Below are 13,417 nucleotides of genomic sequence, written 5' to 3'. Positions count from 1 at the left end.
GGGACAGTCGTTGATTTCTTCCATGTGACAGAAAAACCAATACTTGCTTTTCACGCCTTGCCAGTGGACATCTAAAATGTCTTACTTTTTCTGAGGGTATAAAATCCTACCCTCTCTGCCCAAAATGCCACCAACATCAGGCTTCAGCTGAACATATTTTAAGCTGTTTGGGACTTCTTCGGGAAGAAATTAACACTTCTCCTCTCCTTGTTTCCAACTTTTTACTCGTCGACGGATTTATGGATCTGGTCTGACAACGTCAGACCTTTAGAGATAAGTAACAACAACAACGATGAAATTACACTGAAGGTAGCCGCTAATCCAAAAAAAGGTTTTGGTACTTAAGAATTTATATCCATCGAAAAAAAACATACTAGTTCAATGAAAGTATTTTTCAATTCGATTTCCTAACATAAAATATCATCTGCGCAAATAAATTGCCACACATTAAATTAAACATTCGCATTATTAAGATTACATCTTTGTTTATGTAAAAATCACATTTTGTTTATATATATATATATATATATATATATATATATATTATATTATAGTATAGTATAGTATAGTATATTATAATATATTATTTTATATAAAAAAAAAACATGGAGAAAACATAAAATATAATATAATAAAAATTAATGAAAAGAAGAAAAACTATTAAAATGAAATATTTTTCAAAAAACTATTTAGAAAAAACTTTTATTTGAAAAAAATTATTAAAAAGCAGGAAAACAAAATAATGAAAAGATGTACTCTCGTCATCAGCTCCCACGATTCTATAACCAAAAAGGAGTGCTTTCTAATATTGCATTAATATAGTCAAAGCAAAATATATCAATACAATATTGTGAGGAATACTAAAAAAAATTCGAACGAAAATAGATAACATTAAGTAAAAAAAATACAAAATAAATATGACACATAAAAACAGAAAAATACAGAACAAAACTCAAAACGTAAATTTTTCCAGAAGGAATTAAAATGTTTTTGTAATAAGCCTGCCAGACTACAAAATATTAAAACAGAAGCGAAAATAGAGGTTGGAATGGAGGGACCTTTCATGGCACGTTCTTACAGCAGTACTGAAGTGTGTTCTTACTACAGTACTGAAGCACGTTTGATTTTCAGTTACCTTGGATTGGCCCGAAATAGGATGTGTGCGAGGTAATAATATTATACAGGATAATTTAAAGTTTATACAATTTAATTACACAATTTTAATGATTTTAGAAAAGTAGCATTTATTTAAAAAAGAAAAACAATTTGGCCGGGATGCACAGATTTGATGGAATTGGATTTGCATATGGTAAAAACACAAATTTAGTTAGTAGAGAAGTTTTTAGTAAATTTATTAATAATGTTAACAAACAATTTTCAATGATTTTATATAGAACTTAACTACATTAGTTGATTATCCATTGTTTTTTTATCACATTTTGAAGGAGTTTGTCCATTCGTGTTTTGGATAAATAGACATTACTACATATTCTTTTAATTCTATTCATTTGATTAAAAATGGTACTTAAATAAATGTTCTTAAAACCATTAGAATTCCAAGTAATTAGTTTATTTATATTGAAATTAAAAAAATTTCTTCTATAACATAAATCAACCATTTTTTTCATTTTTAATACCTAAATCCGAAAAATAAGTAGGGGAGAGTGGGGTCAATTGTAACATTTTTTACTTAACTACTTTTAACTAACAAAAAATCCAATATATTATTAGTATTAATTGACAGACGAGTAAAGTAGACTATCCTCTGCTAGAAAAAAAATAAATACCTAATTTTAAATGTTATTATATTAGTTATTAACAATTTTTGACAGTCGAGCACTTGTTACAATTGTCCCCACTTACGGGGTCAATTGTAACAGTTCATAAATTCAACTAAAACATAGTTAATTATACATAGTATCATAGTTGTGATATATTTCTTTATTGATCAAAATAGTAGTGATATTTTAGGAGTAAAAATAATAATGAGCAGAGACCTAAAGGGTTAAGCTTTTAACTTTAAGGGGTTAAAAATTTTAATTTATGCTGTGAAAGGTGACAAATAAAATAATGCACATGCAACATAATATAAATGATATAGGAAACTATTGGTGGTTCTTAAAGACTTAAGCAATGGTTTGTAAACATAAGATTATTTATTTTCAGCTGTTACAATCGTCCCTTTACTTATTGTTACAATTGTCCCCAAGACGCCATTTCAGCTTCATTTGTTAAAAACAATGTTAGTTAATTAGCAAAACTAATCTTTTTCCTTATTGAACTGCTAGTTAAGGTAGTGTTTTTGTTCGCAGACAATGAACTGGGATCGGGAATATAATTGTTTTATGCTGCCGTTTCTTGTGCCCAATTGGAAAAATCCTTCTTCGGTTCAGACAGCTAAAATAGATTTGGCATCACCTTTTCCTCTGTCAACTTCAGTTACTGGGATACTGACGGTAAACCCCACAAAAACCACTATTTTACACTTTAACGGGCTGCAGATCGTTATTCTATGAAATAACTAGTTAAACCATGAAATACAAGAGAGTTTTACACTTTAACGGACACGATCAGTTATTTCATGGAATAACTAGGTATTCTATAAAATAACGGGTTTCATACTTTAACGGTAACATATATATATATATATATATATATATATATATATATATATATATATATATATATATATATATATATATATATATATATATATATATATATATATATATATATATATATATACATATATATATATATATATATATATATATATATATATATATATATATATATATATATATATATATATATATATATATATATATATATATATATATATATATATATATATATATATATTGTTATTATTATTATTATACCATGAATTAATGAAAATTATTTTTGATTAGTAGTAGAATTAACAATTTAAAAAAATAGTTAATAATCTTGTATAGATAAAAATTAATGTCTGCCTATTTGTGGATGTGTGGGTGTCTAATAGAGACTCCTTAACTATTTAACTATCAAACCAAAATCGCTGAAATTTTTCATAGAGATAGTTTGAAGCACGAGTAAAGTCACAGTCGACATTAAAACATTCTACAACAAACCGTTCGTGCGGGATGAGAGAAAAACGAAACGGAATTTTCTGATTGGTTAAACGTTAGCCATTATTTCAAATTTAACTATAGACGGTTAAATTTTTCACATATTTTTTAGATACCATCAGTGATAATTTTTAGCTTATAGCTCTATTTTATGAAGACGAAAAATAGTTTATTGCAAGAATTTAAATATCTATTTATTTTATATTCGCTGTGTTACATAAATTAATTGAACAGCACTACGTGGTATTAAGCGTGGTGCAAGTCACTAAATTTATACTTTTAAAGTAATCTGATAACACGCACTGTTTTTCATGAGTAATATTTCCGTTAAAGCGTGTTTCTAAAAAATTCATCTATGTATTTAAAGGCAAAAATAAGATAAATGTGGTACTAATTAGTTTAGGATAAAATGTAAGAAATCGCCATATTATTATTAACGACAATGTGCTTAATTAGTTTAGGTAATATACGCATATTGAAGTAAAAGAAATAAGCTATGTACTAGAAAGCAAAAGTAATGGAGTAAAGATATATATATATACATATGTCTAGAAGAACCATGGAAAACGTCATTCTATCATTCATGACAATGATGCTTAAATAATGTTGGTAATATGTTAACTGATATTTCAAAAAGAACTATGTAAGTACCAAAAAGAAAAATGGCTATGAAATATCGGATCAATTAGAAATTTTAAATAGGCTCTATATTGACATAGATGGTTTTAATAAGAATTTTACAACGGGTTTTCGTTGTTTTAGATAATATTTTTTTCAGTGGTAGCAAACATAGTGTATTAATATTTTAATGAATTAAAGAGAAGAACTTAGAATGAAAATAATTTTGTTCCACCTCTACTTATAGATACCTTAACAATAAATTAAAGGTCAGATAGAGAAATGGTCATGCTCTGATATCCTTTTCAAGTTCTAATAAAAATTCTTCTATTTTATTTTAAAAAAAAGAAATTCATATTTAGTTGGCTATCATTGGCAAATGTATTTTTCAAAAAAATCAAATATTGAAGGGTTATGTAATACTTACCAAATATTCTTATATAGGTATAAAATATTATATTGATATATTTGGTGACTATTAGCGCAGCACCAATACTAATTGTTTCAATACCTATACCTATATTATAGTTTTTTACTGTCCCTCGAAAGGTATATGTACGGCAGAAAATTACTCTATAGTGGTGAATTCTGACTATTATGAAATGGCCGTGAGTAATAGTGTCATGCCAGGTGATGCTAAATACGTTTTATCTTTATTCTAATGGGATGAGCTACAAAAAACAAATTTTTATTACTTCAATAACGTAAAGCAACCGAAAAGGGTAACAAATAATATTAAATAAAAATTAAAATTATTTTAGCTATATTAATTGAAACTCTTAGTGAAAGAACAAGTTAAGTGACATTTTAGAACGAAAAAAAAGTTTTATCGAAACTACTTTATTACCAACTTATTAGAAAGTGGGACTAATAATTCTTTGCTTCATTTTATTTACCACTACCTAATATGAAATAAAAATCATGTAAGCATACTAACATCATATATGTATTAGTTTTGTTAAGATTAAATTGAAAACAAAAACAGTTCTTTTACATAAAACATACCCATAATGATGTCACCACTTTTCGTTATTTTCTCTCATTCATTAAATTCTCTCATCCCATAGAACTTCACTTACCTGGTTATTTCATCAAACTCTTTAATTGTGTCGGCTTACGTCCCTGAAATATTTTCTTTTTCTATTAATTTACTAAATGATTTATTTTGGCAAAGATATACAATGATTCGGGAAAAAAAAAGCAATTTGAAAATGCATTGCATTCAAGCGAGAAAAATTTGGTGCAACCTGAAAGTTGTTTTCATCAAGCTGAAATACATATATTCAGTCTTGCCTAAATTTAAATTCAGATTATTCTACGAAAAACAATCACCTGTTCTTACTACATCTAGTGGAACTTCTGACTTGTGGGTATTTATATCAGAGCGTGAATATAGCAAATCATGGGCATAACAACCAATCCAAATAATTTTAACAGATCCAAATAATCTATCTATATATATAAAAGTGAATGTTTGTCTGTTTGTCCTCTATAGACTCCTAAACCATCCGAGAGAAAGCTATGAAACTTGGCATACAGATAGTTCAAAGCACGAGGAAGGTTTCTGTCGACATTAGAACATTCCGCGACAAGCCGTTTCAGCGATATCAGCAAAAATCGAAATGGAATTTTCTGATTGGTTAAAAGTTAGCCATTGTTTTAAATTTCGCTATAAACGATACAGTTTTCAAATATCTTGAAGATAACAAGAGTGATATTTTCTATCTTATAGCTCTATTCTTTTTGAAAAGTAAATTACATATACTGTAATATTTAATTATAATTCGACAAGTTTCTTTATATTAGGTGAGCACAAGCAAGTAAGATTTCTTAATTATTTTGATTTAGTATTCGCGATCGCAACGAACTATAGGGGGCGTTGTTGTATGAGACGCATACCTGCGATTTCTATATGAACCGTCATTCAGTTACTCTGGAGACGTCGTTAATGTAGCGTGTAGCATTGCAACGTTCCTTCTTTAATGTGGCTTATTAAATTTAAAAAAGAAAAATGCTTGATCTTCTTTCTTGTACAACCGAAAACAAAATGGTATCTCTTTTTATTAGAGAAGGAACATCCAAAACACATCGGAAAAATATTTGTACATTAACAGAAATAAATATGTATATTCTTATAAGAGTTAAAACCTAATGCCCGAGAAATAGTATTACTAAATTTAATGATATAACATGAAAGGCCCATTTAAACTTTACATTCTATAGTTTTAAGAATCATATTAGTTCAAAAATTAAAATGAACAAAAAGTATACATAAGCCTCATAATTTTATGAAATTTAATTTTGTAAACAACGTTTTTTGACAACAATTTTTATCAAAAAATTTCAAGTTTCAATAAAAATCATTATTTAGAAACTAAGAAACGTAAAATAAAGAATGCTGACGAAACAAAAACAAAAAACAATTCTTTTTTGCCGCCATTTTTAGTGCTACGAATATTCGTCTTTGGGATTTGCCAAAACCAAAACAAGATGCAATTTTATTTTTTCAGGAGGGAAATATTTTACCGAAAAAGCGAAAATGTACCAATTCCCACAACATGAAACTTTATCTTGGTAAACGTACGTTTTGGAAATGTTATTTCATTTGGAATCTTATTCATCAGAGTTCATATGGCGATATGATTGTTTTGAATCTATGCTAAACTCTATATCGGCTCATTTTCCACCGAAATCCGATTAACTATTTTGATTTTAAATAAAGTGTTTTATTTTATGAATTGTCGCAAAACTTTTAAGTGTAGATTGGCGGCACTTAAAAACCGCCAAATCTGTAGCGGCGGTGGCGTTAATACGTAGGTACCGAATTTTTATTCCATACTTTTCTGAATCATATTATTTCAAACATTGGAATATACAAGAAGTATACATAAACACATAATGTTATACCATTTAATTTTTCAAAAGTATTTTGAGAACAATTTTTATCAAAAAATTATAAACTAAAAAACGGAAAATAAAGAATTCTTAGGATAAAAAAAACGATTTTAAGAATTCTTAACATTGAAATAAAAACTTTCATATTGTTTCTTTTTTTATTATTCTTATAGTTCTTAATCAGACGTAAAAAACCATTCTGTAGAGAACCATCATCAAATGAAAAAAAAATATTTACAAGCAAATTTTTTATTGTAAAAATCATTGCACTTACCTGATTTATGATTCCCGGAGAATTCCAAAATGATAAGTTCCTTGTTTGAAAACTTTATTCTCAAATAATAGATACATAGTTTATACCTTCATTACTTTTAGATAACATACTACACAGCAAAATTTTATAATTGATATGAATTTGAATATGTAGCTAAAAACAGAATAGCTGAATTCTAGTTGAACTTATTCTTTCAAAATTAAAAAAAACTTACCAAGAAAACGATTTAAATTAATTAAGAATCAGCACAAATGGCACTATTTCAAGTAACTTGGATAATTTTTTATTGCTGTTTTCCGAATTATATGGATACAGAAATATATACTATTCTATAACGAAGAAGAATATGCTATAACTATTACAATTCTGTATGTTCTGAATTCATATTTATTCACTGGAATGACGAAAGCAATGTTGACTTCACTTTAATTCGTAATGAATTGAAGACAGAAGAAATGCATTTTACCTTAATACACACATCTGTAACAGTATCCGAAATCGGAAGTCATCAGTTGCAAGTTTGTTGATAATAGAAATTAAAAATTATTGACGAATTTTTCTTCAAATGTTTGGCGTGTTCTGTTCCTGAAAGATTTACTAATATTTTGGAGATTTTTTTCAAGTTCTTCGGCCTTTTCCTTAGGGAAATTTTGTTTCTTATTTGCTGCTAAAAAATGGCGTCTGATTCAGTCAATGACTTTGATGGAACTAAATGAAAACGTGATAAATTAATGTCCGATATTTACAGGCTCCCGCTAGACGGCGTACTCGAGCGTTGCGATCGCGAATTGTGAAAACTTTTTAATAAATATCAAGGCAAAAGCAAATTTTATTCAAAAAATATCAAAATAACATTTAATTGGTAATGTAATATGACGTAATGTAATATTGGCTAGATTGTTTGTATTATTGTTATAATTTGTTAGGCTCCTATACTATCAGAGCTGACCTATCAAGCAATATTGGAGCAAAACAGTCCGCAAGTTAACGTTATGTTAGTATTGTGCTTATGTTAGCTCTTTGGAGCAAAAATAGATGATGAGTCTATTATTCACGTGATATCAAATTCAGTATTATTCCTACTTTACAATGACTGAAGATGGCAACTTCTATTATTTCTTATAGGATGTAATACATTTGTAGGTTGTTTTTTAAGATATCAAAAAACTTTTGCAGTTATTAATACGAGAATAAACTATTAATACGTGAAAATTATTAATATTTTCTGGAAATACGTTTTATTTAACTCCTCAATTATGCCACCAAAGCGAAGTGCCATTGGTCGATCTACAAATCAAGCAAAAAGGAAAAGAGAAGAACGAGCTTCAGAAACAAGTGAGCAGAGACAAGCTAGGCAAGAAAGAGAGCGAGATCACACTGCTCTTGCTCGATCATTAGAAACAAGTGAGCAGAGACAAGCTAGGCAAGAAAGAGATCGAAATCACACTGCTGTAGATCGATCATTAGAAACGAGTGAACAGAGGCAAGCAAGGCAGCAAAGGAATCGAATTCGCGGGACACAGACAAGACGAACGATACATACTGATTTGAATTTGTGTGGTTTCAATTACAATCCCCTTTACAATTACAGTCTTCATCCAAGTGTAATTATTGGAAAAATGGATAAAAAGTGTACGTATTGTGGTGCTCTAAAATTTAAAAATGAAACACCAGGTATGTGCTGTGCAGGTGGAAAAGTAGAGTTACCAAACTTGCGTTCACCACCTGAACCATTACTAACTTTAGTATCAGGTGAAACAAGTCAATCAAAAAAATTTTTGAAAAATATACGCAAGTACAATTCATGCTTCCAAATGACATCGTTCGGAGCAACGAATATCGTTAGCGCAAATTTTATGCCAATATTTAAAGTGCAAGGGCAAATTTATCACCATGCTGGATCACTACTACCCTTGCCAAATGCTGATCACAAATATCTTCAGATATATTTTATGGGAAATACTGACGAACAAATCAACAGACGGTGTCAACTGAATATGAGTACTGAACGAGAGATTGTCGCTGAATTACAAAATTTGTTTGAACAACATAATGAATTAATTAAATTATTTAAAACCGCCATTGAACAAATGCCATCTGACGATTACAAAGTAATAATGAAAGCATATAAAACACCTGTTGGTCAACATCAAAGAAAATTCAACGCACCAACGATTGATGAAGTGGCAATTGTCATAGTTGGTGAAGAATTTACTTCTCGAAACATAATTCTTCATCGTAGAAATGGTGAAGTCCAGAAAGTATCAGAAACGTATCGTTCATATGATGCATTACAATATCCCATTCTATTTTGGCAAGGAGAGGATGGATATCATTTTAATATTAATATGAGAAATCCTACAACTAATGTGGACATTAACAAAAAGGTCAGTGCTTTGCATTATTATGCACATCGAATGATGATTCGTGAGAATGCTGATAATCATGTATTGAAATGCAGACAATTATTTCATCAATACATTGTTGACATGTATGCAAAAATAGAAAGTGAAAGACTCCTCTACATACGACTAAATCAAGTCAAATTGCGTTCTGAAGAGTACATCCATTTACGTGATGCAGTTGTAAATGATGGCAATCTCAGTGAAATTGGAAAAATAGTCATTTTACCATCCACACATACAGGCAGCCCAAGACACATGCATGAATATGCACAAGATGCAATGACGTATGTTCGTGCATATGGTCGTCCAGATTTTTTCATCACATTTACATGCAACTCAGCATGGGATGAAATAAAGGAGCTTCTATTAACTGGACAATCGCCATCAGATCGTCATGATATTTCTGCACGTGTATTTAAACAAAAGTTAAAATCCTTAATGGATTTTATTGTCAAACACCATGTATTTGGAGAGACGCGCTGTTGGATGTATTCCATTGAATGGCAAAAAAGAGGTTTACCACATGCGCATATTTTAATATGGATGATGGAAAAGATAACACCTAACAGAATTGATGAAATCATCTCTGCAGAAATACCAGACATTGAAATTGATAAAGATTTGCACGAAGTTGTCTCAAAAAATATGATTCACGGTCCATGTGGCTCACTAAATAATAATTCACCATGCATGTCAGATGGAAAGTGCACAAAGCGGTATCCTAGAGACTTACTTGCGGAAACTATTACAGGCAATGATGGATATCCACTCTATCGACGACGGAAAATCCATTAAACTAAAAGTACTCAACAATACTATTGATGTTGATAATCGTTGGGTAGTACCATATTCTCCATTACTACTAAAAACGTATAACGTGCACATAAATGTTAAGTACTGCAATTCAGTGAAAGCTATAAAATATATTTGCAAATATGTGAACAAAGGAAGCGATATGGCAGTGTATACACTGGAAAATACAACTGCTTCTAACGATGAGGTCACCCAATATCAACTGGGACGCTTCATAAGTAGCAATAAGGCTGTATGGCGTATTTTATCATTTTCCATTCATGAGCGATATCCAACGGTTGTTCATTTAGCAGTACATCTTGAAAATGGACAGCGTGTGTATTTTACATCAGAAAATGTACGTGCAAGAGCAATGTCACCATCGCCAACAACATTAACTGAATTTTTCACATTATGTAGAAATGATACCTTTGCAAAGACACTAATGTACTCTGAAGTACCAACTTATTTTACGTGGAATACATCAACAAGAAAATTTCAGCGTCGTAAACAAGGTAGAGCAGTACAAGGACATCTAAATTTATATTCCACAGATGCATTGGGTCGTCTGTACACTGTACATCCAAATAACGCAGAATGCTTTTACCTGAGATTATTATTAATCAATGTTCGTGGACCAACATCTTTCCAAGAATTAAAAACAGTCAATGGCCATGTGTGCGCTACATTTCGTGAGGCTTGCCAGAAATTAAGTCTCTTAGAAAACGATGCTCATTGGGATATTTCACTCTCTGATGCTTACAATACAGCTCAACCACCACAGATACGTACACTATTTTCCATCATACTAACTACATGTTTTCCGGCTAATCCAAAGGATCTTTGGGAAAAATATAAAGACTATATGAGTGAAGACATTTTACATCGCATGCGTAGAATAAATGCTAATCCCAACCATTCAATTTACATCAAATATATACAATGAAGCATTGATTTTAATTGAGAATGTATGTTTGACAATAGCCAACAAATCACTGACAGAATTGGGAATGATTGCTCCAAATAGATCTGGTAATGGCATTTTCGATCGTGATATACAACGAGAAACGCACTTCGATGTTAATGAATTACAAGCATTTGTTCGAATTAATCTGCCGAAACTGGTATTAGAACAACGAACAGCATATGACACAATTATAAATGCAATATCTAACAAGAGTTGTGGCTTATATTTCTTAGATGCACCTGGAGGTACTGGCAAAACTTTTCTTATTTCAATTATTCTGGCAACTATAAGATCACAAAATAATATTGCACTTGCTATTGCATCGTCTGGTATTGCAGCAACTCTTTTGGACGGTGGTCGAACAGCACATTCAGCATTGAAATTGCCATTAAATGTGCAGGTAATCGAAACTCCAACATGTAATATAAGCAAAGATTCTGAGATGGGAAAAGTGCTAAGATCATGTCAGCTTATAATATGGGATGAATGCACCATGGCACACAAGAAATCATTGGAAGCACTCAATCGCACATTAAAAGATTTGAGAGGAAATGAGCAGCTCTTTGGTGGTGCACTCATTTTACTAGCTGGTGATTTCAGACAAACTCTACCAGTTATACCCCGTTCAACACCAGCAGATGAATTTAATGCATGTCTCAAATCATCAGTATTATGGCGGTATGTGGAGAAAATATCTTTAAAGACCAATATGCGTATTCAATTACAACAAGATGAATCTTCCAAACGATTTGCAAAACAATTGCTAGACATTGGGAATGGTAAAATGGAAATGGACCAATCCACACACTGTATTACATTACCAGAAAACTTTTGTTACATTGTAAATTCCACTGATGAATTAATTGCAAAAGTTTTTCCAAATTTATCGCAGAATTATAAAAATAATCAATGGGTTAGTGAGCGTGCTATATTGGCAGCCAAAAACATTGATGTGAATTTAATAAACTGCAAAATTCAAAATGAAATACCTGATAAAGAAACAACATATAAATCCATAGATACTGTTGTCAATCAAGATGAATCAGTTAATTATCCAATAGAATTTTTAAATTCATTGGATCTACCAGGAATGCCACCGCATATTTTATCTTTGAAAATTGGTTCCCCAATCATCCTTCTACGAAACATAAATCCACCACGACTATGCAATGGGACTAGGCTATCAGTAAAAAAATTGATGAATAACATAATTGAGGCAACCATTTTAAATGGAAAACACCAAGGAGAACATGAACTAATACCAAGCATTCCCATGATACCAACGGATACTCCATTTGAATTCAAACGTCTACAGTTTCCTGTACGACTAGCCTTTGCAATGACCATTAACAAAGCTCAGGGACAATCATTGCAAGTATGAGGATTGCATTTGATAAATCCATGCTTCACACATGGACAGCTGTACGTTGCGTGTTCACGAGTTGGAAAACCATCAAATTTATTTGTTCTTGCACCTGATGGGAAAACAAAAAATATTGTATATTTACAAGTACTACTAAGATAAAGTTCACCATCAATCATCAAATATCCTTCATTTCATGATGTATTGTTTAATACCACAAGTGAAGAAACATGTTTATTCTACCATCAACTATGCATCTATGTTTTGTTATATTCAAGTGACATATATGTAGGGATAATTTTATTATTAATTTTCATTTTGATGTATTGTATAAATTTGATCATTAATCACAGCAACGTGTGAGCGGGTACAGCTAGTATATATATAAAAATGAATGTCTGTCTGTGTGTCCTTTATAGACTCCTAAAACATCCAACCGAAAGTTATGAAATTTGGCATACAGATAGTTTCAAGCACGAGGAAGGACACTGTAAACATTAAAACATTCCACGACAAATCGTTCTAAAAGGATGAGCGAAAAACGAAATGGAATTTTCTGATTGGTTAAGCGTTAGCCATTGTTTTAAACTTAAAAAAATCAATTTTCACATATTTTAAAGATACATCAGTGATAATTATTAGCTTATAGCTCTATTTCATCGAAAAATGGTTTATTGCACGTATTTAAATATTTAATTATTTTATATTCGCTATGTCAGATGAATTTAATGAACATTACGTGGTTGCACGCGTGATCTTCGTCACCAAATTTAAAATTTGTCTGATACCACGTGCTTTTATTTTATTTACATTAATTCTTTTAAGCGTCTTTCAAAAAATTACTTATTTAAAACCAACGGTAATTTCAAGATCGCAACGAACTATAGGGGGCGTTGTTGTATGAGACGCACACCTGCGATTTCTATCTGAACCGTCATTCAGTTACTCTGGAGACGTCGTTAATGTAGCGTGTAGCATTGCAACGTTCCTTCT

General features: G+C 30.5%; 4 protein-coding genes across 9 annotated transcripts in view; 3 read left to right on the top strand and 1 right to left on the bottom strand.

The window, feature by feature from the left end:
* LOC107450928 (very long chain fatty acid elongase 7-like) overlaps nucleotides 1-13,417 on the bottom strand; it is a 55,468-nt gene that overhangs the window by 36,805 nt on the left and 5,246 nt on the right. For 2 of the 6 annotated variants that reach the window (XM_087169217.1, XM_087169218.1), the window contains exon 2: nucleotides 4,734-4,850. The exons of 3 other annotated variants lie outside the window; for them this stretch is intronic. The gene's annotated coding sequence lies outside the window, so the exon portion shown is untranslated. The remainder of the gene's footprint in view (nucleotides 1-4,733; nucleotides 4,851-13,417) is intronic. One more of the 6 variants, XM_087169219.1, reaches the window with a different exon arrangement.
* On the top strand, nucleotides 8,154-10,097 carry LOC147806469 (uncharacterized). The gene is made up of 2 exons (XM_087149636.1): nucleotides 8,154-8,935; nucleotides 9,053-10,097. The coding sequence occupies exons 1-2, from the start codon at nucleotides 8,154-8,156 to the stop codon at nucleotides 10,095-10,097; spliced, it is 1,827 nt and encodes a 608-aa protein (XP_087005762.1).
* LOC147806468 (uncharacterized) lies at nucleotides 10,258-11,040 on the top strand. Its single transcript, XM_087149635.1, has one exon. The coding sequence runs from the start codon at nucleotides 10,258-10,260 to the stop codon at nucleotides 11,038-11,040; it is 783 nt and encodes a 260-aa protein (XP_087005761.1).
* Nucleotides 11,105-12,442, top strand: LOC147806467 (uncharacterized). Its single transcript, XM_087149634.1, has one exon. The coding sequence runs from the start codon at nucleotides 11,105-11,107 to the stop codon at nucleotides 12,440-12,442; it is 1,338 nt and encodes a 445-aa protein (XP_087005760.1).

The sequence above is a fragment of the Parasteatoda tepidariorum genome, chromosome 8 (assembly GCF_982258835.1).
Source record: "Parasteatoda tepidariorum strain Cologne lab strain chromosome 8, Ptep-v5.0, whole genome shotgun sequence".
Taxonomy (NCBI): Eukaryota; Metazoa; Arthropoda; class Arachnida; order Araneae; family Theridiidae; genus Parasteatoda; species Parasteatoda tepidariorum.
This window is presented reverse-complemented; position numbering and strand designations above follow the sequence as displayed.

Excerpts from the sequence above, each read along its gene's own strand:
- LOC147806467 (XM_087149634.1), top strand. The coding sequence starts at position 11,105 with ATGATTGCTCCAAATAGATCTGGTAATGGCATTTTCGATCGTGATATA.
- LOC147806468 (XM_087149635.1), top strand. The coding sequence starts at position 10,258 with ATGGCAGTGTATACACTGGAAAATACAACTGCTTCTAACGATGAGGTC.
- LOC147806469 (XM_087149636.1), top strand. The coding sequence starts at position 8,154 with ATGCCACCAAAGCGAAGTGCCATTGGTCGATCTACAAATCAAGCAAAA. Across the intron at positions 8,936-9,052 it reads GTCGCTGAATTACAAAATTT|AAAATTCAACGCACCAACGA; the intron begins GTTTGAACAACA and ends TCAACATCAAAG.